We start from the raw sequence: 27,949 nt of genomic DNA, 5'->3' as shown, positions 1-27,949 counted from the left end.
TAAAAGTTTCAATTTGTAATTTGTCACTGCTGTCCACACATTACCCATGATGTCAAAGTGGAATTATGCTTTTCTAAAATGTTACAAATTAAAAGCTGAGTAAGTATTCAAACCCTTTGTTGGGGCAAGCCTAAATATGTTCAGAAGTAAAAATGTGCTTAGTTGCATGGACTCTGTGTACAATAAGTGTTTAACATGATTTTTGAATGACTACCTCATCTCTGTACCCCACGCATACAATTATCTTTTAAGATCCCTCAGTCAAGCGCTGAATTTCAAGGGACCAGGGATGTTTTCCAATTCCTCGCAAAGAAGGGCACTTTTGGTGGACGGGAGGGAAAAAAACAAAAACACATTGAATATCCCTTTGTACATGGTTATGTTATTAATTACACTTTGGATGGTGTATCAATACACCCAGTCACTACAAATATACAGGCGTCCATCCTAACTCAGTTGCCGGAGAGGAGGGAAACTGGTCAGAGATTTCACCATGAGGCCAATGGTAACAGTCAGCGTTTAGTGGCTGTGATAGGATAACATTATAGTTACTCCGTAGTACTAAACTCATTGACAGAGTGAAAAGGAAGCTTGCACAGAATAAAAATCTTCTAAAACATGCATCCTGTTTGCAACAAGACACTAAAGTAATACTGCAAACAATGTGGCAAAGCAATTAACTTTTGTCCTGAATACAAAGTGTTCTGTTTGGGGCAAATCCAATACACCACATTACTGAGTAGCACTCTAGGCTGTCATTGTAAATAATCATTTGTTCTTAACTGACTTCCCGGGTAAAAATAAATAAACTTATGTTCAAACATAGTGGTGGCTACATCACGTTACGGGTAAGCTTATAATCGTTAAGGACTGGAGATTTTTTCAGGATAAAAAAATGGCGCTAAGTACAGGCAAAATCCTAGATGAAAACCTGGTTCAGTCTGCTTTCCACCAGACACTGGGAGATTAATTCACCTTGCAACAGGACAATAACTTTAAACACATGTCCAAATGTATACTGGAGTTGCTTACCAGAAGAACATGAATGTTCCTGAGTTACAGTTTTGCCTTAAATCTGCTTGAAAATCTATGGCAAGTTCTGAATATGGTTGTCTAGTAATGATCAACAACCAATTTGACAGAGCTTGAATCATTTTGAAAATAATAATGGGCAAATGTTGCACAATCCAGGTGTGGAAAGCTCTTAGACTTACCCAGAAAGACTCACAGCTGTAATCGCTGCCAAAGGTGCTTCTGCAAAGTTGACTCAGGGGTGTGAATACTTATGTAAATGAGATATTTCTGCACTTAATTTTCAATAAACTTGCTACAATTTCTAAAAACACGTTATAACTTTGTCATTATGGGGTCATGTGTGTAGATGGGTGAGAGAAAATAATTTGAATCAATTTTGAATTCAGGCTGTAACACTACAAAATGTGGAATAAATCAAGGTGTACAAATACTTTCTGAAGGCACTGTATCTCTGGACAAGATATCTCTGGGCTTTACCTGAGGCTAGTCTGGGCAGCCTGCTCTGAGTATCACATACACTGGCACAGGTCACAAGGGGCTCAGACAGGGATGGGATGGGCTGAAGGAAGGCCACAGTGGGATAAGGCACTGATTGGACAAGGCTCACAGTGGTGTCAGATAATGAGGAGTTGACAAGCTCTGGTTGGCTGCAGGGATGGTCCTTTGAGCCGGCAGGCACTCTCCACCTGGGTATTGGGGAGAGCGACACTTCTGCACTAGAGGAACTGGGCACAGTGGGTGGGCTGACCCCGGGCCGATGGGGACTTGGGAAGGAAGTGGAGGAAGGAGGAGGAATCAAGGAGGGTGAACGTTCCAATGCCACTGTCCAATGTTCGCATCTTGCAGCCGGAGCCTGAGACACAAGGAGAACACATGATGGGGCTTGGGGATGCAGGCAATGACAGGAGTTACACACAACAAAATGAAAGAGATAAACGGAATGACACATTTTTATATAATTGGTTGAAGAAGAATCAACAAAAGACAAGCACATGCCTATTGTAGTGCACCAAATAAAAATGAGATACAATAAATACTGCAACAATTATTTATGCCCTAAGAATAATCTAAACTTCCTCATGACCAGTTTAATAATCCAGGAATGAATGTGGTTCTAATAACATTGGGAATATGTTTCAACAACATGAACTGCAATCTCAAAGTGCAACACTATCCACAACATTATCCATGAAATTTCATGCATTTTTTTCTCTCCAACCTGATTTGATTGTAATGTTTCCTCCTTGCCCTTGTCCTAACTCACCTACATTATGTTGTGCATGAGGGTGTCTTAACCAGCTGTGACTGGCTGCTGACACCCAGGCAGCCTTGTAGAATTCCAGTGCATTAATGTAACAGATGGTCTGGTTATTTCATTCTACCACACTCGACAAATGTCCTCTAAGAACCAAATGGATGGCAATTCAGTACAATTACATGTAACTGTGACGCTGGCTTATGATTCCTCGCTAATTAACACTTGATGCCATTGTTTCCACCAGAGAAAATTGGCTTCACCCAAAGAAGAGTCGGGTGGAATAAGATTAGGGAAAATCAGGCACTTTTTAACCATTGATTTAGTGTCCGTGTCAAATGAGGTGAATATATGCTATTGTACAGCACTTTGAGATATCAGCTGGGCTATATAAATACATTTGATTTGATTTGATATTGTACTTGTTGGTGGCAAACCTATTGCTAATGAATTACTGTTCAAGCTGTATTGAATACGTATACATTTAAAATGTAATACAATTAACTGTGCACATCATATAGTATGCTGGGCTACAAAATAGGTCAAGTACAGTAATGACTTATTTTTCATTCTCATACCTCTCGCTTTGATACAATGAAAAAAAAACAGGAGTTTCAGATCTTATGTGAACTTTTTGAAAGAATTGGAAAAATAAATAAATAAAGGTTTTGTTCCTGCTGTCATGAAATCGAAAACCAGACCAAGCCGTTGATGCTTTATTCTGAAATGTTTCAACTATCCCTCCAATGAACTGGCACAGACAAACACAGCTCAGAACAAGATATCCTGAATTCAAACATCAAAGTCTTTGTCATGCTAACATGATTTTTGACATAATATCCAGTAGATTTCTTTATCAACGGAAAATATTGTCTCCTCTCCAGTGATCCAGAGAAAAGCTTGACTTAATGAAACAGGTGGGCTGTTATAACAACTTCTTTGATAATTAGGTGTCTACATTTAGTATGCATTTTATTCATACATGAAGATGATTAAACTTAAATGATTCAGGTGGTCAGGTTCAAATTGTGATAAACAGCTCTAGAAATAAATAACGATGAAAGTAGCTCTTACTTGCCTGTCACACAAACAGGAGTAACTAATAAAGGTAAGAGCGCGATACAGATCGCAGACGTTTATTGATTTGGTGTTCTTGAAGGCAAAAATTATCAAGCACCTTTGTGACTTGCATGGGCAGGCAGCATCAGAGGGGTTGACCATTGATTGGCATGTTTACAGTTCATCCATATTCAAGCATTCAAGATAATGTTTGAAGTTCAATGCACAGCAGCATAGTTCAAAGTACTAGTCTAACATAGTCACATGTTCATACTAAAGCCTGTCATGCCATTTCAGTCAACTATACCCCAATAAGCCAAAATGGATGAATCAACATAGTTTCTTCATTATTTCAACAGACTTATCAACTTTGCGTCAATGTGGCTAGGTGGTTGAGTTTGCAAAAAGTCAACCTAGTCAATACAGTTTTTGTCACATTCAGCTTATGAAACTCTTTAAAAGTGTGAAGAAAATGTGATCTGTGTTATTTCCTGATAGTTTCTGGTTGAAAATACAATCTACACAGGACCAGCAGGTTTGCATGGGTGGGAGTTTCGGCTTTCCAAGGTGACATCACCATGCGGTAAATTGGTTGATTGACCAATAAGAAAGAGTTCCAAACCTCTGCCAATAAAAACTAGTTTCCAGTTCTTGCTTCCTCACTTAGACCACTCCCGGACAGTCCGAACAACATTCTTGCTTGAGAAATAGTTTTTTGCTAAAAATCTATTTCTGACCATTTTAATGGAAAGCCATTTACAGTTAGGTTTGTTACCCAGAAATTATGGAATGTTGATTAAAAAAATGGCTGTCATGGGCCTTTAAGCACACAGTGCCGTAGGGTTTCAAGGTTTGGTATGGGTTGATAGGGGTAGGGGTTCTTAGCCTAAAAAGTTAGAAAATCACTTCAGTACAGACCAAAGATCTTTATGAGTCTATGAATTAATTCCCTGGAGACCTAAATGCATTTGCTACATGCACACTTTACAGATGTCTTTGGCAGACCGATTTTACAAGTAAATTCATTCAAAAAGCCAAATATTTAAAAACACATCAGCATATTATCCTCAAATGGCACGAAGAAAATTGCTCAAATATACTGAGTGACATTTAGACCTCCACTCACTTGGAAGTTGATTCTAGTTGCCTTTAAATTGGATACTTATATTACTTCTTAGACTCGTGCAGAGTTGAAACATTTCATTTTAGCATGCTTGGCAGGGGCTTTGATACTAACTAAATTGTCCTTAATTATAGAGACAGAGCGAAAGAGCACTGTACTTCAGTATTTCTCTGTGAAGTTAAATGCACAGAAGGAAATCAATCAATCTGAGTGAGGGGGTGTCACGTACAGTCAAAACAGTGTTTGCCCGCAACCTTGCTCTTTCAACTGTGGTTCCATCTCTTTCACAGGTTAAACTAACATGTCAGAAAAGAGGTCAGAGAGCTCGGAAGGAAATCTGCCAGTATTAGCAATGCTTCAGTAATTTGATGGCTGAAAAATGTAAAAATGTTTTCGGAACCAGGTTTGAAAAATACTATATTGGGGTTTAAACAGAGGGTAAAATTGGCCTTGACTGATGGAAAGAGTACACTTGTGGAGATCTAATAGGATTGGATAGGTGCAAGTTGGGCTTATGACCATGAAACACCTATCTTGTTCTTAAATCTACATGAAGTTCCTATGGGTAGGAGCAAAAGGTTGCTTCTCGACAGGTCCAATCTACCAAGTTCAATACAAATAGTTTTCTTAAATCCCTTACCGATCACGTGATCTTGACTGGGGCTCTTTAATGCAGCTCCATTGTCGTTATCAGTCCTAAGGTTCATCCTCTGTGTTTTTGTCTGTTTATGGGAGCAAGAAGAGAGAATAATTATACCTGTATGGAACAGAGGACTAAATTCAGCTCTGTGAATTGTAAAGAAGTAGATGAGGTGGCAGGTAGCCTACTGGTTTAGAGTGTTGGGCCAACAACCGAAAGGTTGTTAGTTCAAATCCCTGAGCTGACAAGGTCAAAAGTAATTCTGCCCCTGAACAAGGCAATTAACCCACTGTTCCTAGTCCGTCATTGTAAATAAGAATTTGTTCTTATCTGGCTTGCCTAGTTAAAAAAAAAAAATTCAATAAAATGATTTCTCTATACTTGGGATTACATATTTAATTTGTGGTTTGCAATTTACCATCATGGTTTGAATCCATGATTATAAAGTGGTATGAATGTATTCCTTACAAACGCAGACTGATTGGTTGACTCAAATTTCCTCTTTCATGCAATCCTCTATGTTAAGACATGTTTTGAGTTCTTTGTAAAGCACAATCTCACAGAAATTGTCATTGTTGACTTATTTTTACCCCTTGGTAATCTAATTGAACAGCAGCGGTCAGACTTTTTGTTAAGTTTGGTGGGGAAAACAAATTTAATAAACTAATTCAATTGCCATTTTAGTTGTCTAGATTATCTATTTGTGCAACAGGCTAACAATATTTATCTGAATCACATCAGGACAATGATGGACTGTCATTGAAAATGCTTCTAAGCAATGTTCATTCTAATGATCACTCCATTATCAAGACTGCCTGTGAATGTTTGTAGATACTGTACCTAAATAGTCCATAGATTTTCCACCGTATCTACATGAAGTATCTCCAGTATCTCCTGCATGTTTGTGTGCATGTATGTGTGAAAGCATGTGACATGCGTGAACGTGTGTTGGAGTGATTCACACAATCTGTGAAACACAAAGTTTTGTTCTGGTTATCTGTTTCATTGGTGTGTCTTTGTTTATATATCTTTGTTACACATTTCTCTCTCATCTCATAGTTTTTTAATCTCTCACCCTAATTCCATATCCATCTGATCTGCCACATATCTTCCTGGGTCCTTTATATTCTTGTCATATTTTCCTTTCTTACGGTCACCCATCCCCTTTCTCTTGAATTCATCTCACATTTCTACTTTTGAATTAGATGGGACCTTGCGAGGTCAGTTTTGATAATACAGTATTTATTTAGCTTCACTTCCTTTCTGTATAGATTGTGGTATTATACAGAAATACTACCGTTCAGAAATGGTGTTTTCTAGTGTTAGGGAAGAGATTGCAAGTCTTTCAGAGGGTCTAGGCTACTGACAGGTTGAAATGAACTAGCACAGTTAAATGTTAATATAATTTCCTTATTTTACTTATGGTCCATGCAAAGTGGTGTTGGCACAAATTGTCATACACAGAAATACAGTTCTCTCACTGGCCATGCAGACATGTATATTCAATAAACATCCTTAGACATTTAATTTACACGTCGTAGAGTTATGGTCATTTAATTTTCCAGTCAATTCAGGAAAGTCATTGGACTTAGAATTTGTATGGGAAAATGCCCATAACATTAATTGAACAGTTCTCAATTGTAGTTCCAGTTACAATTTAATCCCTGCGCTGAATCAATTCTACATGAAATTGGCCCTAAACCGACAACACAGTCCTTCTCTGCATTCTGGGTAAAATGGAATGTACCTTTGTGTCCCCACAGATGCCAGTTTGTCCTTGCATGATGCTGTTAACTGAGGCTCCCTGGGAGGCCATCGAGAGGCAGAGGAGAAATGCATCTTGGGAGTCTCTTTTCCCCACCGAGCTGAAAGAAAGCAGGTTCACTCGACCACATCATGTAGTAATCAACAAAGTGTCAAACAAATCTAAATATATTTGAGATTCTTCAAACAGACACCATTTGCCTAGACAGCTTTGCACACTCTTGGCATTCTGTCAACCAGCTTCATGAAGTGGTCACCTGGAAGGCATTTCAATTAACAGGTATGCCTTCTTAAAAGTTAATTTGTGGAATTTCTTTCCTTCTTAATGTGTTTGAGCCAATCAGTTGTGTTGTGACAAGGTAGGGGTGGTATTCAGAAGATAGCTCTATTTGGTAAAAGACCAAGTTCATATTATGGCAAGAACACCTCAAATAAGCAAAGAGAAACGACAGTCCATCATCACTTTAAGACATGAAGGTCAGTCAGCACAGGACATTTCAAGAAATTTGACAGTTTCTTCAAGTGCAGTTGCAAAAACCATCAAGCGCTATGATGAAACTGTCCCTCCTGAGGACAGCCACAGGAAAGGAAAACCCAGAGATACCCCTGCTGCAGAGGATACGTTCATTAGATTTACCAGCCTCAGAAATTGAAGCCCAAATAAATGCTTCACCGAGTTCAAGTAAAAGACACATCAGGCCTTCATGGTCGAATTGCTGCAAAGAACCCACTACTAAAGGACACCAATAAGAAGAAGAGACTTGCTTGGGCCAAGAAAATGGACATTAGACCAGTGGAAATGTGTATTTTGGTCTGGTGTCCAAATTGGAGAATTTTGGTTCCAACCTTCGTCTCTTTGTGAGACGCGTGTGGGTGAACGGATGATCTCCGCATGTGTATTTCCCAACGTAAAGCATGGATGAGGAGGTGTTATGGTGTGGGGGTGCTTTGCTGGTGACACTGCCTTGAATTCTAAATAAATCACAGACACACTTAACCAGCATGGCTACCCCAGCATTCTGCAGTGATGCGCCATCCCATCAGGTTTGGTTTTAGTGGGACTATAATTTATTTTTCAACAGGACAATGACCCAACACACCTCCAGGCTGTGTAAGGGCTATTTTATCAAGAAGGAGAGTGATGGAGTGATGCATCAGATGACCTGGCCTCCACAATCCCCCAACCTCAACCATATTGAGATGGATTGGGATGAGTAGGCTGCAGAGTGAAGGAAAATCAGCCACTAAGTGCTCAGCATATGTGACAACTCTCTCAAGGCTGTTGGAAAAACATTCAAGGTAAGCTGGTTGAGAAAATCCCAAGAGTGTGCAAAACTGCCAAGGCAAAGACTGGCTATTTGGAGAATATCAAATATCAAATATATTTTGATTTGTTTAATGAAGCTATGGGGGCACTATTTCATTATTGGATAAAAAAACGTGCCCGCTTTAAGCGCAATATTTTGTCACAAAAAGACGTTTGACTATGCATATAATTGACAGCTTTGGAAAGAAAAAACTCAGACGTTTCCAAAACTGCAAAGATAGTATCTGTGAGTGCCCCAGAACTGATGCTACAGGCGAAACCAAGATGAAACTTCAAACAGGAACTGAGCAGGATTTTTGAGGCTCTGTTTGCCAATGTCTCCTTATATGGCTGTGAATGCACCAGGAATGAGCCTGCCCTTTCTATCGGTTCTCCAAGGTGTCTGCAGCATTGTGACGTATTTGTAGGCATATCATTGGAAGATTGGCCATAAAAGACTACATTTACCAGGTGTCCGCCCGGTGTCCTTTGTTGAAATTGCTGTGTAATCTACAAGCTGCACGCAGTCATCCAGTGATTGAGAGGAGAGAGGAGGCTTCCACGAACGATATATCATGAAGAGATATGTGAAAAACACCTTGAGGATTGATTCTAAACAACGTTTACCATGTTTCAGTCGATATTATGGAGTTAATTTGGAAAAAAGTTTGGCGTTATGATGACTGAATTTTCGTTATTTTTTGGTAGCCAAACATGACGCAGAAAACGGAGCGATTTCTCCTGCACAAATTATCTTTCAGGAAAAACTGATTTTGCTATCTAACTGAGAGTCTCCTTATTGAAAACATCTGAAGTTCTTCAAAGGTAAATGATTTTATTTGAATGGTTTTCTGTTTTTTGTGAAAATGTTGCCTGCTGAATGCTAATGCTAAATGCTATTCTAGCCTGCAATAGCTATCAATACTGTTACACAAATGCTTGTTCTGCTATGGTTGAGAAGCATATTTTGAAAATCTGAGATGACAGTGTTGTTAACAAAAGGCTAAGCTTGAGAGCTAGCATATTGATTTAATTTCATTTGCGATTTTCATAAGTAGTTAACGTTGCGTTATGGTAATGGTCTTGATGCTATCGTCACGATCCGGATGCGTCGAGGCAAGAAGTTAAAACCTTTTTGGCTACTATATGATTCCATATGTACATTTCATAGTTTTGATGTCTTCACTATTGTTCTACAATGTAGAAAATGTTGTTTTTTTTAAATGCTTGAATGAGTAGGTGTTCTAAAACCTTTGACTGGTAGTGTACAGTCGTGGCCAAAAGTTTTGAGAATGACACAAATATTAATTTTCACAAAGTCTGCAGCCTCAGTTTGTATGATGGCAATTTGCATATACTCCAGAATGTTATGAAGAGTGATCAGATGAATTGCAATTAATTGCAAAGTCCCTCTTTGCCATGCAAATGAACTGAATCCCCCAAAACATTTCCACTGCATTTCAGCCCTGCCACAAAAGGACCAGCTAACATCATGTCAGTGATTCTCTAGTTAACACAATATGAGTGTTGATGAGGACAAGGCTGGAGATCACTCTGTCATGCTGATTGAGTTCGAATAACAGACTGGAAGCTTCAAAAGGAGGATGGTTCTTGGAATCATTGTTCTTCCTCTGTCGACCATGGTTACCTGCAAGGAAACATGTGCCGTCATCATTGCTTTGCACAAAAAGGGCTTCACAGGCAAGGATATTTCTCTCAGTAAGATTGCACCTAAATCAACCATTTATCGGATCATCAAGAACTTCAAGGAGAGCGGTTCAATTGTTGTGAAGAAGGCTTCAGGGCGCCCACGAAAGTCCAGCAAGCGCCAGGACTGTCTCCTAAAGTTGATTCAGCTGCGGGATTGGGGCACCACCAGTACAGAGCTTGCTCGGGAATGGCAGCAGGCTGGTGTGAGTGCATCTGCACGCACAGTGAGGCAATGACTTTGGAGGATGGCCTGGTGTCAAGAATGGCAGAAAAGAAGCCACTTCTCTCCAAGAAAAACATCCGGGACAGACAGATATTCTGCAAAAGGTACAGGGATTGGACTGCTGAGGACTGGGGTAAAGTCATTTTCTCTGCTGAATCCCCTTTCCGATTGTTTGGTTGCATCCAGAAAAAAGCTTGTCCGGAGAAGACAAGGTGAGCGCTATCATCAGTCCTGTGTCATACCATCAGTAAAGCATCCTGAGACCATTCATGTGTGGGGTTGCGTCTCAGCCAAGGGAGTGGGCTCACTCACAATTTTGCCTAAGAAGACAGCCATGAATAAAGAATGGTACCAACACATCCTCCAAGAGCAACATCTCCCAACCATCCGGAAACAGTTTGGTGGCGAACAATGCCTTTTCCAGCATGATGGAGCACCTTGCCATAAGTCAAAGTGGCTCGAAGAACAAAACATTGACATTTTGGGTCCATGGACAGGAAACTCCCCAGATCTTAATCCCATTGAGAACTTGTGGTCATTCCTCAAGAGACGGGTGGACAAACAAAAACCCACAAATTCTGACAAGCTCCAAGCATTGATTATGCAAGAAAGGGCTGCCATCAGTCAGGATGTGGCCCAGAAGTTAATTGACAGCATGCCAGGGCAGATTGCAGAGGCCTTGAAAAAAAAGGGTCAACACTGCAAATATTGACTCTTTGCGTCAACTTCATGTAATTGTCAATAAAAGCCTTTGACACTTATGAAATGCTTGTAATTATACTTCAGTATTCCATAGTACCATCTGACAAAAATATCTAAAGACATTGAAGCAGAAAACTTTGACACAATTATTAATTTCCACATTCTCAAAACTTTTGGCCATGACAGTTTACAGTTACATACACTTAGGTTGGAGTCATTAAAACTCGTTTTTCAACCACTCCACAAATGTATTGTTTAAAACTTCTCTTGGATAGGGGGCAGCATTCGGAATTTTGGATGAAAAGCATGCCCAAATTCAACTGCCTGCTACTCATCCCCAGAAGATAAGATATGCATATTATTAGTGGATTTGGATAGAAACACTCTGAAGTTTCTAAAACTGTTTGAATCATGTCTGTGAGTATAACAGAACTTATTCTGCAGGCGAAACTCCGAGGACAAACCATTCAGATTTTTTTTTTTAGGTCACTCTTTTCAATTGGTTTTCATTGGGAATCCAGATTGCTAAGGGACCTTCTTGCAGTTCCTACCGCTTCCACTGGATGTCAACAGTCTTTTGAAATTGGTTGAGGTTTTTCCTTTGTGTAATGAAGAACTAACACTGTTCAGAACGAGACTAGAGTGAAGAGGACTCTTTGTTAGAGGCACGTGACCTGAAAGCTAGCTACAGTTTGTTTTATTGATTATTTACATTTAAAAATACATTTAAAAATACCTAAAGTTGTATTACAAAAGTAGTTTGAAATGTTTTGGCAAAGTTTACATGTAACTTTTGAGATATTTAGTAGTCACATTGAGCAAGTTGGAACCGGTGTTTTTCTGGATCAAACACGCCAAATATATTGACATTTTGGATATATATAGACAGAATTCATCGAACAAAATGACCTTTTGTGATGCTTATGGGACATATTGGAGTGCCAACAAAAGAAACTCGTCAAAGGTAAGGAATTATATAAGGAATTATATCGTTATTTCTGCATTTTGTGTCACACCTGGAGGGTAGAAATATGCTTGTCAGTGTTTGTTTACTATGGTGCTATCCTCAGATAATAGCATCGTTTGCTTTCGCCGAAAAGCCTTTTTGAAATCTGACATGTCGGCTGGATTCACAAGTGTAGCTTTTTTGGTATCTTGCATGTGTGATTTCATGAAAGTTAGATTTTATAGTAATTTATTTGAATTTGGCGTTCTGCATTTTCACTGTCTTTTGGCCAGGTGGGACGCTTGCGTCCCACATATCGTAGAGAGGTTTTAATAAACTATAGTTTTGTGCATGACACATACCATTTTTCCATCAATTGTTTACGGACAGATTATTTCACTTATATTTCACTGTATCACAATTTCAGTGGTTCAGAAGTTTACATACACTAAGTTGAATGTGCTTCTGAACAGTTTGGAAAATTCCAGAAAATTATGTCATGGTTTTAGAATCTTCTGATAGGCTAATTGACAACATTTGAGTCGATTGGAGGTGTACCTGTGGATGTATTGCAAGGTCTACCTTCAAACTCAGTGCCTCTTTGCTTGACATCATGGGAAAATCAAAAGAACTCAGCCAAGACTGCAGAAATAAAATTGTAGACCTCCACAATCTGGTTCATCCTAGGCAGCAATTGCCAAACACCCGAAGGTACCACTTTCAACTGTACAAACAATAGTACACAAGTATAAACACCATGGGACCACGCAGCCATCATACCGCTCAGGAAGGAGACGCGTTCTGTCTCGAGATGAACGTACTTTGGTGCGAAAAGTGCAAATCAATCCGACAACAACATCAAAGGACCTTGTGAAGATGCTGGAGGAAACAGGTAAAAAAGTAGCTATATCCACAGTAAAATGAGTCCTATATCGACCTAACCTGAAAGGCCGCTCAGCAAGGAAGAAGCCACTGCTCCAAAACCGTCATAAAAAAAGCCACACTACGGTTTGCAGTTGCACATGGGGACAAAAATCCTACTTTTTGGAGAAATATTCTTTGGTCTGATGAAACAAAAATAGAACTGTTTGGCCATAATGACCATCGTTATGTTTGGAGGAAAAAGGGAGAGGCTTGCAAGCCGAAGAACACCATCCCAACCGTGAAGCACGGGGGTGGGCAGCATCATGTTGTGGGTGTGCTTTTCTTCAGGAGGTACTGGTGCACTTCACAAAATAGATGGCATCATGAGGATGGGACATTATGTTATTGAAGCAACATCTCAAGACATCAGTCAGGAAAGTTAAAGCTTGGTTGCAAATGGGTCTCCAAATGGACAATGACCCCAAGCATACCTCCAATGTTGTGGCAAAATGGCTTAAGGACAACAAACGAGTGGCCATCACAAAGCCCTGACTTCGATCCTATAGAACATTTGTGGACAGAACTGAAGAAGCGTGTGCGAGCAAGGAGGCCTACAACCTGACTCATTTACACCAGGTCTCTCAGGAGGAATGGGCCAAAATTAACCCAACTTATTCTGGGAAGGTTGAGGAAGGCTACATGAAACATTTGACCCAAGTTAAACAATTTTAAGGCAATGCTACCAAATACTACTTGATTGTATGTAAACTTCTGACCCGCTGGGAATGTGATGAAAGAAATGAAAGAAATAATAAATAATTCTCTCTACTATTATTCTGACATTTCACATTCTTAAAATAAAGTGGTGATCCTATCTGACCTAAGACAGGGATTTATTACTAGGATTGATTAAATATCAGGAATTGTGAAAAACTGAGTTTAAATGTTTTTGGCTAAGGTGTATGTAAACTTCCGAGTTCAACTGTATATAAATATATATCTTTTTTTTTACACTTATTGAACCTCGTTTTTGGTCAGGCAAAGACTACTGTACCTTCATTCTTTCATTTGTTTTTCTTAATCGGTACCGGTTACCTCCAGACAAGTCCTGAGCCACTTGTGGGTGTCGTAGAGAAAAACGGAGAGAATTTCCTCTTTCCACAGTGGAGTCCCATTAGTTTGTAGCTCAAACGGTTCGGACTCTACCAAACAGAATTGGCACATGGACCGTACCGACTTCAGACGAGTCTCTTGAAACTTGTGGTGGCTGTAGAGCAAAACTGAGTTTGTCGGCCAAACCGTTCGGATGTAACAGACATTTACGTGAGAAGACACATTTTTAGAATGTCTCATGGTATGTATAACACAGCTCTAGCTCTGCTATCTTAGACCGCAGATGAGGAATTGCGACACTAGTGGTTTTGATGGATTGAGACGCATCCAATGCAAAAGAAACAGATCTCTAGATAAAACTGACGGATTTTGATGGGGATGTTTTTGTAATGCAACTTAGATTGATGCACAGGTGCGTCAGTCGACTCTAGGGGGTTTAAGCAGAGATACTGATGTTGGATTTCATTGATTTTAATCATTACTGCAGCTCTGGTTATGGATATCAAAATCTACTTTAAGTGAAAAGTGACAGTATATTTCGGCCTTTGTGGTAAGTATGACAAATGCATTTCAATAAAGCAAAGCATTATTTTGTAATTAATGAGATGTTACATTATCTTGATGCCTCTCAAAAACATTATTTTCCCAGCAGTAAAACAGTCAACATGACTTCTCAGCTACCCAACCTAAACAATATAAAAGCCTTACCTGTCCATTCGATGACCTTCACTTTTCCTCCTCTCCTTTTTGTCGGACTTTGCCTGCTTCCCACCCAATAGAGATCCAAGCTTATGCTCCTTCTTCTCCTCCTTTCCCTTTTGAGTATCTACATTTTTACCACTCGGAGCAGGGAGCTTGTTCTTGCGGAATCCAAACCAGTTTGCCAGGGATGAGACGGATTTCTGCTTAGTTTCAGTTGTCTTCTCCTGCTCTTGAGATTTCTGCAAATTCTCCTTGATTCCCATCATGACCTTCTCCTCGATGGTGGACTGCCTTTCTGGTTCCCCATGGATGGGTTCACAGAAGGTGCTAGAGAGCTGTTTGTCAGTCTGGAGATGTGATGAGTTTAACCTCTTGTGTTTCAGATCAAATCGATCACTGGAAGCCCTCAGATGTGGAGGTAGTGGCAAGCCTTCCTCAATCATGAAATTGTTAACGTGGGATCTGTTCATGGGACAATGGTAGCTGTTGGAGCAACTCATACTACCCCAAAATACATCACCAAGAGAGTTCAAAGAGCTTCCTGAGTTAGTTTTGATGTGAGTACGGACTTTTCCTGACCTGCTGACGTTTGGTCTGTCCATGTAACGTGCTCCGAAGCTGTGACTGCGAGCCTTTGCTCCGTTCATGCCCATAACTGGGTGGATAGGAGGCCGGGTAGAGACTGAGACTGAGCGCTTGAATAGCCAGCCCTCTTCATCAAATCCCCAGTCCAAAGTTACACCATTCTCTGCTGCTGTAGGTGGGAGTGTAGGCTCCTCTAGTGAGCTACAGCGGGTCTTGAGATTTCTCCTAGCATTGACCTTGGCTACAGCTGCATTGACACAGTGCATCATTGGACGTGTGTAGGTGTCCTGGTAGAGGTTTTCAAAAGTCTGCACTCCCTTTGTAGCAGTGTTAACTGTGGAGTTGTTGCCCGGCTTTGAGGTTGACTCATTGGTTTTGGAGCCAAGAAGAATGGATGACTTCACTACCCTGGTCATAGAATGTTGAGAGTTACTAACTATGCCATGGCAGAGAAGAGATGCTGAGGCCTGAGGTAAGAGCTCTGTACTTTGTGGCTCAACATTGCTTTGCTGGGACACAGGTAAACAGCCCTGGTTTGGCACCACAAAGGGGGCACTATTTTCCTGATGAGAGGTTTGTGCCACAGTCCAGCTCAGTGAGGAGTGGGAATAGGCTGTTTCCTTGGATTCTTGAATAGGGGTAGACATTGGTAAGGTATGGTGAACTTTGGTAGGGACCAGTTTCGGAGACCTTTTCATCTCAGAGCCCATTTTGGGATCCATATGAGGAGTGTCTTGCATTTTGATGGGGGCTTGAGCTTGCTTTTGTAAAATAGATGAATGATGACTTGACTGAGATTTGGTGCTATTGGTGGTTGCCTTCACGGTGCTAGAGGTTTGGGGCTGAACCACAGGCTTATGCACCTGAGGTAATGAGTCATGATCAGTTCGTATTAGTAGGGAGGTGGTCCGACCTGGTGGGGGTGGAGGAGAAAGGGACCTGATATCATTGCGAGGTGGATCGGAGTGCTGGTCTTGCTGTCTCTGTTTGAGTGGAAAGCAGGCTGAATTGTTGGAGTTGGGGGCTTTTGCTCCACTTGATGTGAGTTTGGAGACTGGTTGGGATACTTTAGATGGTCTCTTGGGGTAATCATTCAGCCCAGGTGGCTTAAATACCTTGACCAGTTTCTGAGGTGAAGAAGAAGGGGAGCTCTGTACCCTATTCTCAAGTGGCCCTGAAGTTCTTGCACCAGTAGCATTCTTACCTTTCTCAAACATTTGTACTGATGCCTTTGCTGGACCAGGTGCCTTGCTGAGGTAAGTCTTTGTGCCAGGGCCACTGGACCCAGGAGTGTTCAAGTGATTCTTGGACCTTTGATTGACCTTTATCAGTTTCTGATGTAGAGGCTGGTGCAGCTTGGCCTGGTCTGGGCCTCCGTCCACACTCTTGCTTCGGAGGAAAAAGGCCTTCCTTGCTGAGTTGCAGGCCTTAGGCATTGCTTTCCTCTGTCGGGACTCCAAAATGGTGTAGTCCTTGGTATCAATTTCACCATGGCTGTTCGGCTCTCTGTAATGCTTCGTATCCATGGAAGCACTGCGCTGTCTCACCTCACTAACCCAACTCAGAGCTCTGGATGCTGAATGATGAATGGGTTGTCTCACTTCCCTAGCCCCTGTCTCTAGTTGTTTGTCTGTAACTTTTTCTTGTGGCTGTTTAACACTCTCTGGCCTCAAATTGCAACTGTCCATAACATTCCAGTTTGTAAAGGCAGACTGCTTGTCTTTTTCTATCCAATTTGTATTCTCAAGTCCACTCACAGTGGTAGGGGTCGCCGTTGGGCTAAGTCCAGGCTTCAGTGTAGGACCCTTGAGCAAGAAGACGTCTTTGATAGGTGATAGGGAGTTGCTGGGACTTCTTACAAGTCTTACAGGCTCCTCTTGGGAGTTGTAGTCCGTAAAGCTCTTTTCCCCTTGTGCCATTTCCAATTCAGACGCAGGCTGTCCTTCCAGATGATGAGTGTCTTTGATGGGTGGGCAGCAGGACTCCCTGACTGGGGATTGAGGCGATTCATCATCTGCATCGTCTGAGTCAGAGATTAAGGTACTGACTCCTGCTCCTGGCTTGAAAGGCTTTCCCTTTGCCAATGCGGGCAGTACCCCTATTGGACCACACTTGACCCCTAGAGAGTATATGCCCTCGTTGGAGGTCATGCAGTTCTTGAAATGTGATGTGGAGGCAAGTGAAGATGGCTCCTGGGGAGCTGGGCTGCGCATTTGGAGCCTCTTTAGGCCCTTCAGAATGTGGCCCTCTTTCCAGCTTAGATCTGGCTGCTCTACTGATACAGAGCAATAAGTTGCACTCATCCTCTTCTCTCGATTTATTGCAGACTGTTACAAAAGGGAGAGACAATTTAGTCATCGACAAGAAAAAAGAAGACATGGAATTTATTGATGAATGTTGAGGAACCTTCATGCATAGTAACTTATTACAAGTTTACTTCGCTGTATGCAACAGCAATTTGTTTAAGATCGGACTGGGAGACTCACCTGCTTGGAGGAGCCACGTCCTTCTGCCCAAGTATGTGAGCCACTGGAGTACTCACTACAGGCACTGGATAAGGAGGCCTCACTGCCACTGCAGCTACTGCGTGGACAGGTCAGACTCAGGAGGCTGGGCCACTTCACTGCAGGAACACCTGCCTTCCCATTCCGTTGGACCTCCTGAAAAATAAGGAGTGTGTTCAGAAATTCAATTCAATCTTTACTGCCGCTGGAGAGTAGATAGTGATCCAGGCACCTACTGCTAAGTACGATACAAAGTAAAAATTAATGTGCCGCAGAAGAGGCCAAAGTACTATCTACAGTTGAATTCGGAAGTTTACATACACTTAGGTTGGAGTCATTAAAACTCGTTTTTCAAGCACTCCACAAATGTCTTTTTATTAACAAACTATAGTTTTGGCAAGTCGGTTAGGAAATCTACTTTGTGCAAGACAAAAGTATTTTTCCAACAATTGTTTTAAAACAGATTATTTAACTGGGTCATAAGTTGACTGTGCCTTTAAATAGTTTGGAAAATTCCAGAAAATTATGTCAAGGCTTTAGAAACTTCTGATAGGCTAATTGACATAATTTGAGTCAATTGGAGGTGTACCTGTGGATGTATTTCAAGGCCTACCTTCAAACTCAGTGCCTCTTTGCTTGACATCATAGGAAAATCAAAAGAAATCAGCCAAGACCTCAGAAAAAAATTGTAGACCTCCACAAGTCTGGTTCATCATTGGGAGGAATTTCCAAACGCCAAAAAGGTACCACGTCCATCTGTACAAACAATAGTACGCAAGTATAAACACCATGGGACCACTCAGCCATCATACCGCTCAGGAGGGAGACGCATTCTGTCTCCTAGAGGTAAATGTACTTTGGTGCAAAAAGTGCAAATCAATCCCACAACAACAGCTAAGGACCTTGTGAAGATGCTGGAGGAAACAGGTACAAAAGTATCTATATCCACAATGAAACAAGTCCTATATCGACGTAACCTGGAAGGCCGCTCAGCAAGGAAGAAGTCACTGCTCCAAAACCGCCATAAAAAAGCCAGACTACGGTTTGCAACTGCACATGGGGACAAAGATCGTACTTTTTGGAAAATGTCCTCAGGTCTGATGAAAGAAAAATATAACTATTTGGCCATAATGACTACTGCTTGCAAGACGAAGAACACCATCCCAACCGTGAAGCACGGGTGTGGCAGCATCATGTTCTGGGGGTGCTTTGCTGCAGTAGCGACTGGTGCATTTCACAAAATAGATGGCATCATGAGGATGGGGAATTGTGTGAATATATTGAAGCAACATCTCAAGACATCAGTCAGGAAAGTGGAAGCTTGGCCACAAATGTGTCTTCCAAATGGACAATGAAGCAAGCATACCTCCAATGTTGTGGCAAAATGGCTTAAGGACAACAGAATCAAGGTATTGGAGTGGCCAACACAAAGCCCTGACCTCAATCCTATAGAATACTTGTGGGCAAGGAGGCCTACAAACCTGACTCAGTTACACCAGCTCTGTCAGGAGGAATGGGCCGAAATTCACCCAATTTATTGTAGGAAGCTTGTGGAAAGCTACCCAAAACGTTTGACCCAAGTTAAACAATTTTAAGGCAATGCTACCAAATACTATTTGAGTGTATGTAAACTTCTGACCCACGGGGAATGTGATGAAAGAAATTAAAGCTGAAATAAATAATTCTCTCTACTATTATTCTGACATTTCACATTCTTAAAATAAAGTGGTGATCCTAACTGACCCAAGACAGGACATTTTTACTTGGATTAAAAGTCAGGAATTGTGAAAAACTGAACTTAAATGTACTTGACTTAGGTGCATGTAAATTTCCGACTTCAACTGAAAATACAGTGGCTTGCGAAAGTATTCACCCCCCTTGGCCATTTCCTACTTTGTTGCCTTACAACCTGGAATTAAAATGTATTTTTTGGGGGTTTGTATCATTTGATTTACACAACATGCCTACCACGTTTAATTAAGATGCAAAATATTTTTTCTTGTGAAACAAACAAGAAATAAGACAAAAAAAGAAAAGAGAACTTGAGCGTGCATAACTGTAACCCCCCCCCCAAAGTCAATACTTTGTAGAGCGAACTTTTTCAGAAATTACAGCTGCAGGTTTATTGGGGTATGTCTCTATAAGTTTGGCACATTTAGCCACTGGGATTGTTGCCCATTCTTCAAGGCAAAACTGCTCCAGCTCCTTCAAGTTGGATGGGTTCCACTGGTGTACAGCAATCTTTAAGTCATACCACAGATTCTCAATTGGATTGAGGTCTGGGCTTTGACTAGGCCATTCCAAGACATTTAAATGTTTCCCCTAATACCACTCGAGTGTTGCTTTAGCAGTATGCTTAAGGTCATTGTCCGTCCCAGATTCAAATCTCTGGAAGACAGGTTTCCCACAAGAATTTCCCTGTAATTAGCTCCATCCATCATTCCTTCAATTCTGACCAGTTTCCCAGTCCCTGCCAATGAAAAACATCCCCACAGCATGATGCTGCCACCACGCTTCACTGAGGGGGATGGTTTTCTTGGGGTGATGGGAGGTGTTGGGTTTGCGCCAGACATTGCGTTTTCCTTGATGGCCAAAATGCTCAATTTTAGTCTTATCTGACCAGAGTTCCTTCTTCCATATATTTGGGGAGTCTCCCACATGTGTTTGCTTATTTTTTTCTTTGAGCAATGGATTTTTTCTGGCCACTCTTACATAAAGCCCTGCTCTGTGGAGTGTATGGCTTATAGTGGACAGATATTCCAATCTCCGCTGTGGAGCTTTGCAGCTCCTTAAGGGTTATCTTTGGTCAATGCCCTCCTTGCCTGGTCCATGATGTTTTGGTGGGCGAACCTATCTTGGCAGGTTTGTTGTGGTGCCATATTCTTTCTATTTTTTTTAATAATGGATTTGATGGTGGTCTGTGGGTTGTTTAAAGTCTCAGATTTTTTTATAAGCCAACCCTGATCTGTTCTTCCCTACAACTTTGTCCCTGACCTGTTTGGAGAGCTTCTTGATCTTCATGGTGCCGCTTGTTTGGTGGTGCCCCTTGCTTAGTGGTGTTGCAGACTCTGGGCCTTTCAAAACAGGTGTATATATACACTGAGATCATGTGACACTTAGATTGCACACAGGTGGACTTTATTTAACTAATTATGTGACTTCTGAAGGTAGTTGGTTGCACCAGATCTTATTTAGGGGCTTCATAGCAAAGGGGGTGAATACATATGCATGCACACTTTTCCATTTGAAATGTTTTTAAACCTGTTATTTTTTTCATATCACACCAATCTGGATTATTTTATGTTTGCATGAAATCCCCCCAAAATCCATTTAAATTACAGGTTGTAATGCAACAAAATAGGAAAAGCGCCAAGGGGGATGAATACTTTTGCAAGGCACTGTACCTCTATTAGCATGTTAACTGAAAGATTGCATGCTTTTGTCACATCCTGATCTTTGTGATTGTCTCCAACCCCCTCCAGGTGTCGCCCATCTTCTCCATTATCCCTTGTGTATTTAAACCTGTGTTCTCTGTTTGTCCCTTGCTAGTTTGTCTTGTTTGTTCCAGTCAACCAGTGTCTCAGCTTCTGCTTTTTCCAGTCTCTCTTTTCTCGCCCTCCTGGTTTTGTCCCTTGCCTGTCCTGACTCCGAGCCCGCCTGCCTGACCACTCGGCCTGCCGACCGGTACCTATGCCCCACTCTGGATTAACAACCTCTGCCTTACCCTGAGCCTACCTGCCGCCTGGTACCATTGCCCCACCTCTGGTTTACTGACCTCTGCCTGCCTTGCCTTGTCTATTGCCTGTCCCTGTTGGAATATTAAAATCTTGTTTATTCGACATGGTCTGCATCCGGGTTTTACCTTTGTTAGGTTCCTTTTTTTTCAGAGTAAATAACTCACGGATACTTGAGAAGCTTAACCAAGTTATAGTATTCCCAAAGGGTTATTACAGCTGTAATTCAGACAAAAATCACTTATTTAACCCTGGCCATGAACCCAAAATATCAATGTTTTGTTCCACTTAGTTATCACTTTTGCCTTATGGCAAGGTGCTCCATCATGCTGGAAAATGCATTGTTCATCACCAAACTGTTCCTGGATGGTTCAGAGAAGTGTCTCTTGGAGGATGTGTTGGTACCATTCTTTATTCATGGCTGTGTTCTTAGACAAAATTGTGAGTGAGCCCACTCCCTTGGCTGAGAAGCAACCCCACGCATGAATGGTCTCAGGATGCTTTACTGTTGGCATGACACAGGACTGATTGAGGCGCTCACCTTGTCTTCTCCGGACAAGCTTTTTTCTGGATGCCCCAAACAATCGGAAAGGGGATTACCCCAGTCCTCAGCAGTCCAATCCCTGTACCTTTTGCAGAATATGTTTCTCCTGGAGAGAAGTGGCTTCTTTGCTGCCCTTCTTGACACCAGGCCATCCTCCAAAAGTCTTCGCCTTATTGTGCGTGCAGATGAACTCACACCTACCTGCTGCCATTCCTGAGCAAGCTCTTCCGCAGCCGAATCAACTTTAGGAGACGGTTCTGGCGCTTACTGGACTTTCTTGGGCACCCTGAAGCCTTTCTCACAACAATTGAACTGCGCTCATTGAAGTTTTTGATGATCCGATAAATGGTTGATTTAGGTGCAATCTTACTAGCAGCAATATCCTTGCATGTGAAGCCCTTTTTGTGCAAAGCAATGATGACGGCACATGTTTCCTTGCAGGTAACCATGGTTGACAGAGGAAGAACAATGATTCCAAGAACCATCCTCCTTTTGAAGCTTCCAGTCTGTTATTCGAACTCAATCAGCATGACAGAGTGATCTCCAGCCTTGTCCTCGTCAACACTCACACCTGTGTTAACGAGAGAATCACTGACATGATGTCAGCTGGTCCTTTTGTGGCAGGGCTGAAATGCAGTGGAAGTGTTTTTTGGGGGGATTCAGATCATTTGCATGTCAAAGAGGGACTTTGCAATTAATTGCAATTCATCTGATCACTCTTCATAATATTCTGGAGTATATTCAAATTGCCATCATACGAACTGAGGCAGCAGACTTTGTGACAATTAATATTTGTGTCATTCTCAAAACCTTTGGCCATGACTGTACAATTCACTGTACCTGCAGCCCCCTGGGTTTTGGAGTTCTATCATATCTCAAAAGGTAATGCATAATACAGTATGGGCAATGATCAATAATCACGCAGTGATCTATTACTCAGCTTCATTCCTCCTCCTCAATCACATAGTCTGTGAGCAAAGAGAGAGTGTTTTCAGCCATACTTGATGGGTGAGAAGTTACATCAGTAGCAAAACAAGTATGTCGCCCTCTATTTTCAGTAGTCTTTCCACTATTATTTAGCAAGTATCAAATTGTATGTGGGATAAACCTGTTTATCCATTCACAACTAGTCCCAAAGTTGGGCATACATACATACACGCACGCATGCACGCACGCACACACACACACACACACACACACACACACACACACACACACACACACACACACACACACACACACACACACACACACACACACACACACACACACACACACACACACACACACACACACACACACGTACGTACGTACATGACTTAAAGATGCTGCGTCAAAAGCGTGCTATAATTGCTCAATGCGGTTCTGGGTCAAATCCAGATAGAAACACCCTGAAAGATGGCAAGTGTAGTGTGCGCTGTGACTCCTCTTTAAGTGGCATTGATCTCTAGAAGGGCTGCCATCGCCAGCTTTCGCTCAAAATCATTAGTGTCATCTGTTAGCAATAATTGATGTGAATAGTAAATAATTGCATCAGGGAGCTGGGGACGAGGTCAATTTGGTCCATTCATTGATATTCACCTAGTATTTGATGATCCGCTCTATTCTTTATTTCCCATGCGCTGCGGCAGAATGCCAAACCAAAGCACGTTCCAGCGGACTAATCTGGGAGCTAATTGCCGTTGGCAACTCCAAGAGTTTCTCAGAGATTTTACATCACTGATACAGTCAGATAAAAACATTCAATTTACAGCAGCAACTACGATTCAAGGGTGACTTCAGTGCCAGTGCTGGGAGAATGTTTCCTCCTTTCATTATCTCAAGGACTTTAAGGGAAGTTTACTGTACAATAACTCAAATGTTTGTTGTTTTTTTGCTACTGAGATTAATTTTGAAAGTGAAACAAGCATGGGATAAGCAATGTCACCTTAATTGCGTTGACACAATTACAATTTGGAGGAACTACAGAGCAATTGAATGTAACACAACAATTGCTTTAGCCATGAAAGATTGGCCTTCATTGCACAACACTTTTTTTTTAACCTAAAGGCTACAACACTTTGGAGTTGGCACAAAAACATTAGTGCCCTGGACCTTAACCTAGACCATTGATTACCAACCAGGGCTTACTAGGACCCCTAGGGTTACTTGGCTTATCCACAGGGGGTACTTGAGAAGACTCATGAGACCATAGGCCTACTGGTAAAATGCACGAGGGGTACTTTAGGGGTATTCCAGGCAGAGCAAAAGTCAGTTTGTGGTCCAGTAACTGAAAAAGGTTGGGAACCACTGACCAATTTAAATGTCTTTCCTCTTGCACATTCCTCAACTAGGGGCGGCAGGGTAGCCTAGTGGTTAGAGTGTTGGACTAGCAACCAAAAGGTTGCACGTTCAAATCCCTGAGCTGACAAGGTACAAATCTGTCGTTCTGCCCCTGAACAGGCAGTTAACCCACTGTTCCTAGGCTGTCATTGAAAATAAGAATTTGTTCTTAACTGACTTGCCTAGTTAAATAAAGGTCAACTTTAAAAAAAATAGTGGTCCAACATTGTACAAGCAATGTTATTGATATAGCCTTTTGAAGAAAACTAGACAAACTCTGCAGGGCGGACAGTAATTACTACAGATTACGATCAGACTGATTTCTGTACAACATTGCTTATTAAATTACTTTAGATGGAGGTAGATAGAATATTCAAGCATGCCCAAGGCTTTTATATAATTAGGGACTGAGAACATTGTCTTTACGGATGAAGCAGGTATTTTAGTGAACATACATTGAGAGTGGACAGATTCCAGATGTCCTGTTTATACGATCCTGATATTGGGAGTCCTCCAACCAGAATTTCGGGAAAACCTGGGAATTTATTGAAAGTTCCTGGCATTACTCTATGCCCCTCCAAGAGCTGAGTTAACATTGGTTAACATTGGTTGACATTACCTCATTCTTATAAAATTGACAGGAGTCGGATTCCAATGTTGAAGGACATCGGAGGATTAATAATATAATATAATATATGCCATTTAGCAGACGCTTTTATCCAAAGCGACTTACAGTCATGTGTGCATACATTCTACGTATGGGTGGTCCCGGGGATCGAACCCACTACCCTGGCGTTACAAGCGCCATGCTCTACCAACTGAGCTACAGGACCATATTTGAATGTGTGCTGTAATTTGGGCTGTGATTAATGTAATTGCAAAAGGTCAGTTTAATCGTATAGTGAAACCGTATAAGGCTGACTCATTTAAGCTTTCATTCCATTCGAAATGAAAGCAGTCAATTCAGGAAGTGATGCCAATTCAAAATTTAAAAAATGAATCTTCTACTTATCAGGTTGAGAATTTCAGTTTACTTCCTGCATTGACACAAACAGTGGGGCCCAGAATTATGGACACCATTGATAAAGATTATCAAAAATATCTGTATGAAATAAATAATTTAAATACTGAGCTATATTGTATTTGCCAAAAATGTTTGTTTTTTTTCAAAAAGGTAGGGGTCAAAATGTTTGTTTTCAATACTTTTCAATAACTCGCCATGCGAGGATAACAGCACAGCCATTTTCTAAAATGTTTTATGAGTTGGAGAACACATTGGGAGCAATCCTTCCAGATCCTTGATATCCTTTGTCTGTGCTTATGAATTGCTCTCTTCAATTCCCAAACCACAGGTCTTCATTGGGTTTCAAGTCTGGAGACTGAGATGTCCATTGTAAAATGTAGATTTTGTGGCCAATTAACCATTTCTTTGTGGATGTTGACATGTGCTTGGAGTTATTGTCTTGCTGGAAGATCCACTTGTGGACAAGTTTCAGCCTACTACCAGAGGCCACCAGGTTTTTAGCTCAAATGTCTTAATACTGTGGTACTGTGTGTCTCAGTTGGTAAAGCATAGAGCACTTGCAACGCCAGGGTGGTGGGTTCGATTCCCAATATACACATAAAAATATATGAATGAGCAATGACAGAGCGGCATAGGCTAAGATGCAATAGATAATATAGAACACAGTATATACATACGAGATGAGTAATGCAAGATATGTAAACATTAATAAAGTGGCATTATTAAAGTGATTAGTGTTCCATTTATTAAAGTGGCCAATGATTCTTCAAGTCTGTATGTAGGCAACAGCCTCTCTGTGCTAGTGATGACTGTTTAACAGTAGCCTTGAGATTGAAAAACAGCTTCTGTCTCTTGGTCCCAGCTTTGATGCACCAGTACTGACCTCGCCTTCTGGATGGTAGTGGGGTACAGGTAGGGCCTCGGGTGGTTGTTGTCCTTGATGACCTTTTTGGCCTTCCTGTGACATCGGGTGCTGTAGGTGTCCTGGAGGGCAGGTAGTTTGTCCCCGGTGATGCGTTGTGCAGACCGCACCACACTCTGGAGACCCTGCAGTTGTGGGTGGTGCAGTTGCCGTACCAGGCGGTGATACAGCCCAACAGGATACTCTCAATTATACATCTGTAAAAGTTTGAGGGTTTTAGGAGACAAGCCAAATTTCTTCAGCCTCCTGAGGTTGAAGAGGTGCTGGTGTGCCTTCTTCCCCACGCTGTCTGCATGGGTGGACCATTTCAGTTTGTCCGTGATGTGTACGCCGAGGAACTTACACCGTTCCACCTTCTCCACTGCTGTCCAGTCGATGTGGATAGGAGGGTGCTCCTTCTGCTGTTTTCTGAAGTAAACGATCATCTCCTTTGTTTTGTTGATGTTGAGTGAGAGGTTATTTTCCTGACACCACACTCTGAGAGCCCTCACCTCCTCCCTGTAGGCTGTCTCATCGTTGTTGGTAATCAAGCCTATTACTGTTGTGTCGTCTGCAAACTTCATGATGGAGTTGGAGGTGTGCATGGCCACTTAGTCATGGGTGAGCATGCAACCTTGTGGGGCCCCAGTTTTGACAGGTCGCTCCTACCAGGTGGCGTGGCGAGAATCTGTCTCCTCACCACGCGCTCTCACCACTGGTGTCCCCCAGGGCTCTGTTCTAGGCCCTCTCCTATTCTCGCTATACACCAAGTCACTTGGCTCTGTCATAACCTCACATGGTCTCTCCTATCATTGCTATGCAGACAACACACAATTAATCTTCTCCTTTCCTCCTTCTGATGACCAGGTGGCGAATCGCATCTCTGCATGTCTGGCAGACATATCAGTGTGGATGACGGATCACCACCTCAAGCTGAACCTCGGCAAGACGGAGCTGCTCTTCCTCCCGGGGAAGGACTGCCCGTTCCATGATCTCGCCATCACGGTTGACAACTCCATTGTGTCCTCCTCCCAGAGCGCTAAGAACCTTGGCGTGATCCTGGACAACACCCTGTCGTTCTCAACTAACATCAAGGCGGTGGCCCGTTCCTGTAGGTTCATGCTCTACAACATCCGCAGAGTACGACCCTGCCTCACACAGGAAGCGGCGCAGGTCCTAATCCAGGCACTTGTCATCTCCCGTCTGGACTACTGCAACTCGCTGTTGGCTGGGCTCCCTGCCTATGCCATTAAACCCCTACAACTCATCCAGAACGCCGCAGCCCGTCTGGTGTTCAACCTTCCCAAGTTCTCTCACGTCACCCCGCTCCTCCGCTCTCTCCACTGGCTTCCAGTTGAAGCTCGCATCCGCTACAAGACCATGGTGCTTGCCTACGGAGCTGTGAGGGGAACGGCACCTCAGTACCTCCAGGCTCTGATCAGGCCCTACACCCAAACAAGGGCACTGCGTTCATCCACCTCTGGCCTGCTCGCCTCCCTACCACTGAGGAAGTACAGTTCCCGCTCAGCCCAGTCAAAACTGTTCGCTGCTCTGGCCCCCAATGGTGGAACAAACTCCCTCACGACGCCAGGACAGCGGAGTCAATCACCACCTTCCGGAGACTCCTGAAACCCCACCTCTTTAAGGAATACCTAGGATAGGATAAGTAATCCTTCTCACCCCCCTTTAAGATTTAGATGCACTATTGTAAAGTGACTATTCTACTGGATGTCATAAGGTGTATGCACCAATTTGTAAGTCGCTCTGGATAAGAGCGTCTGCTAAATGACTTAAATGTAAATGTAAATGTTTTGAGGATCAGCGAAGTGGAGATGTTGTTTCCTACCTTCACCACCTGGGGGCAGCCCGTCAGGAAGTCCAGAACCCAATTGC

General features: G+C 42.1%; 1 protein-coding gene across 1 annotated transcript in view; it reads right to left on the bottom strand.

The window, feature by feature from the left end:
* Positions 1–1,520: 1,520 nt before the first annotated feature.
* Positions 1,521–27,949, bottom strand: part of LOC118386465 (nck-associated protein 5-like) — a 101,442-nt gene continuing 75,013 nt past the window's right edge. Inside the window, exons 8-12 of the mRNA XM_035774196.2 lie at positions 17,514–17,687; positions 14,449–17,354; positions 6,860–6,977; positions 5,113–5,194; positions 1,521–1,888 (exon numbers count right to left, since the gene is read on the bottom strand). Coding sequence (XP_035630089.2) covers positions 1,752–1,888; positions 5,113–5,194; positions 6,860–6,977; positions 14,449–17,354; positions 17,514–17,687 — 3,417 coding nt within the window. The 3' untranslated portion in view covers positions 1,521–1,751. The remainder of the gene's footprint in view (positions 1,889–5,112; positions 5,195–6,859; positions 6,978–14,448; positions 17,355–17,513; positions 17,688–27,949) is intronic.

The sequence above is a fragment of the Oncorhynchus keta genome, chromosome 7, assembly GCF_023373465.1.
Source record: "Oncorhynchus keta strain PuntledgeMale-10-30-2019 chromosome 7, Oket_V2, whole genome shotgun sequence".
Classification (NCBI taxonomy): Eukaryota; Metazoa; Chordata; class Actinopteri; order Salmoniformes; family Salmonidae; genus Oncorhynchus; species Oncorhynchus keta.
The sequence above is the reverse complement of the archived record's forward strand: the minus strand, read 5'-3'. Positions and strand labels throughout refer to the sequence as shown.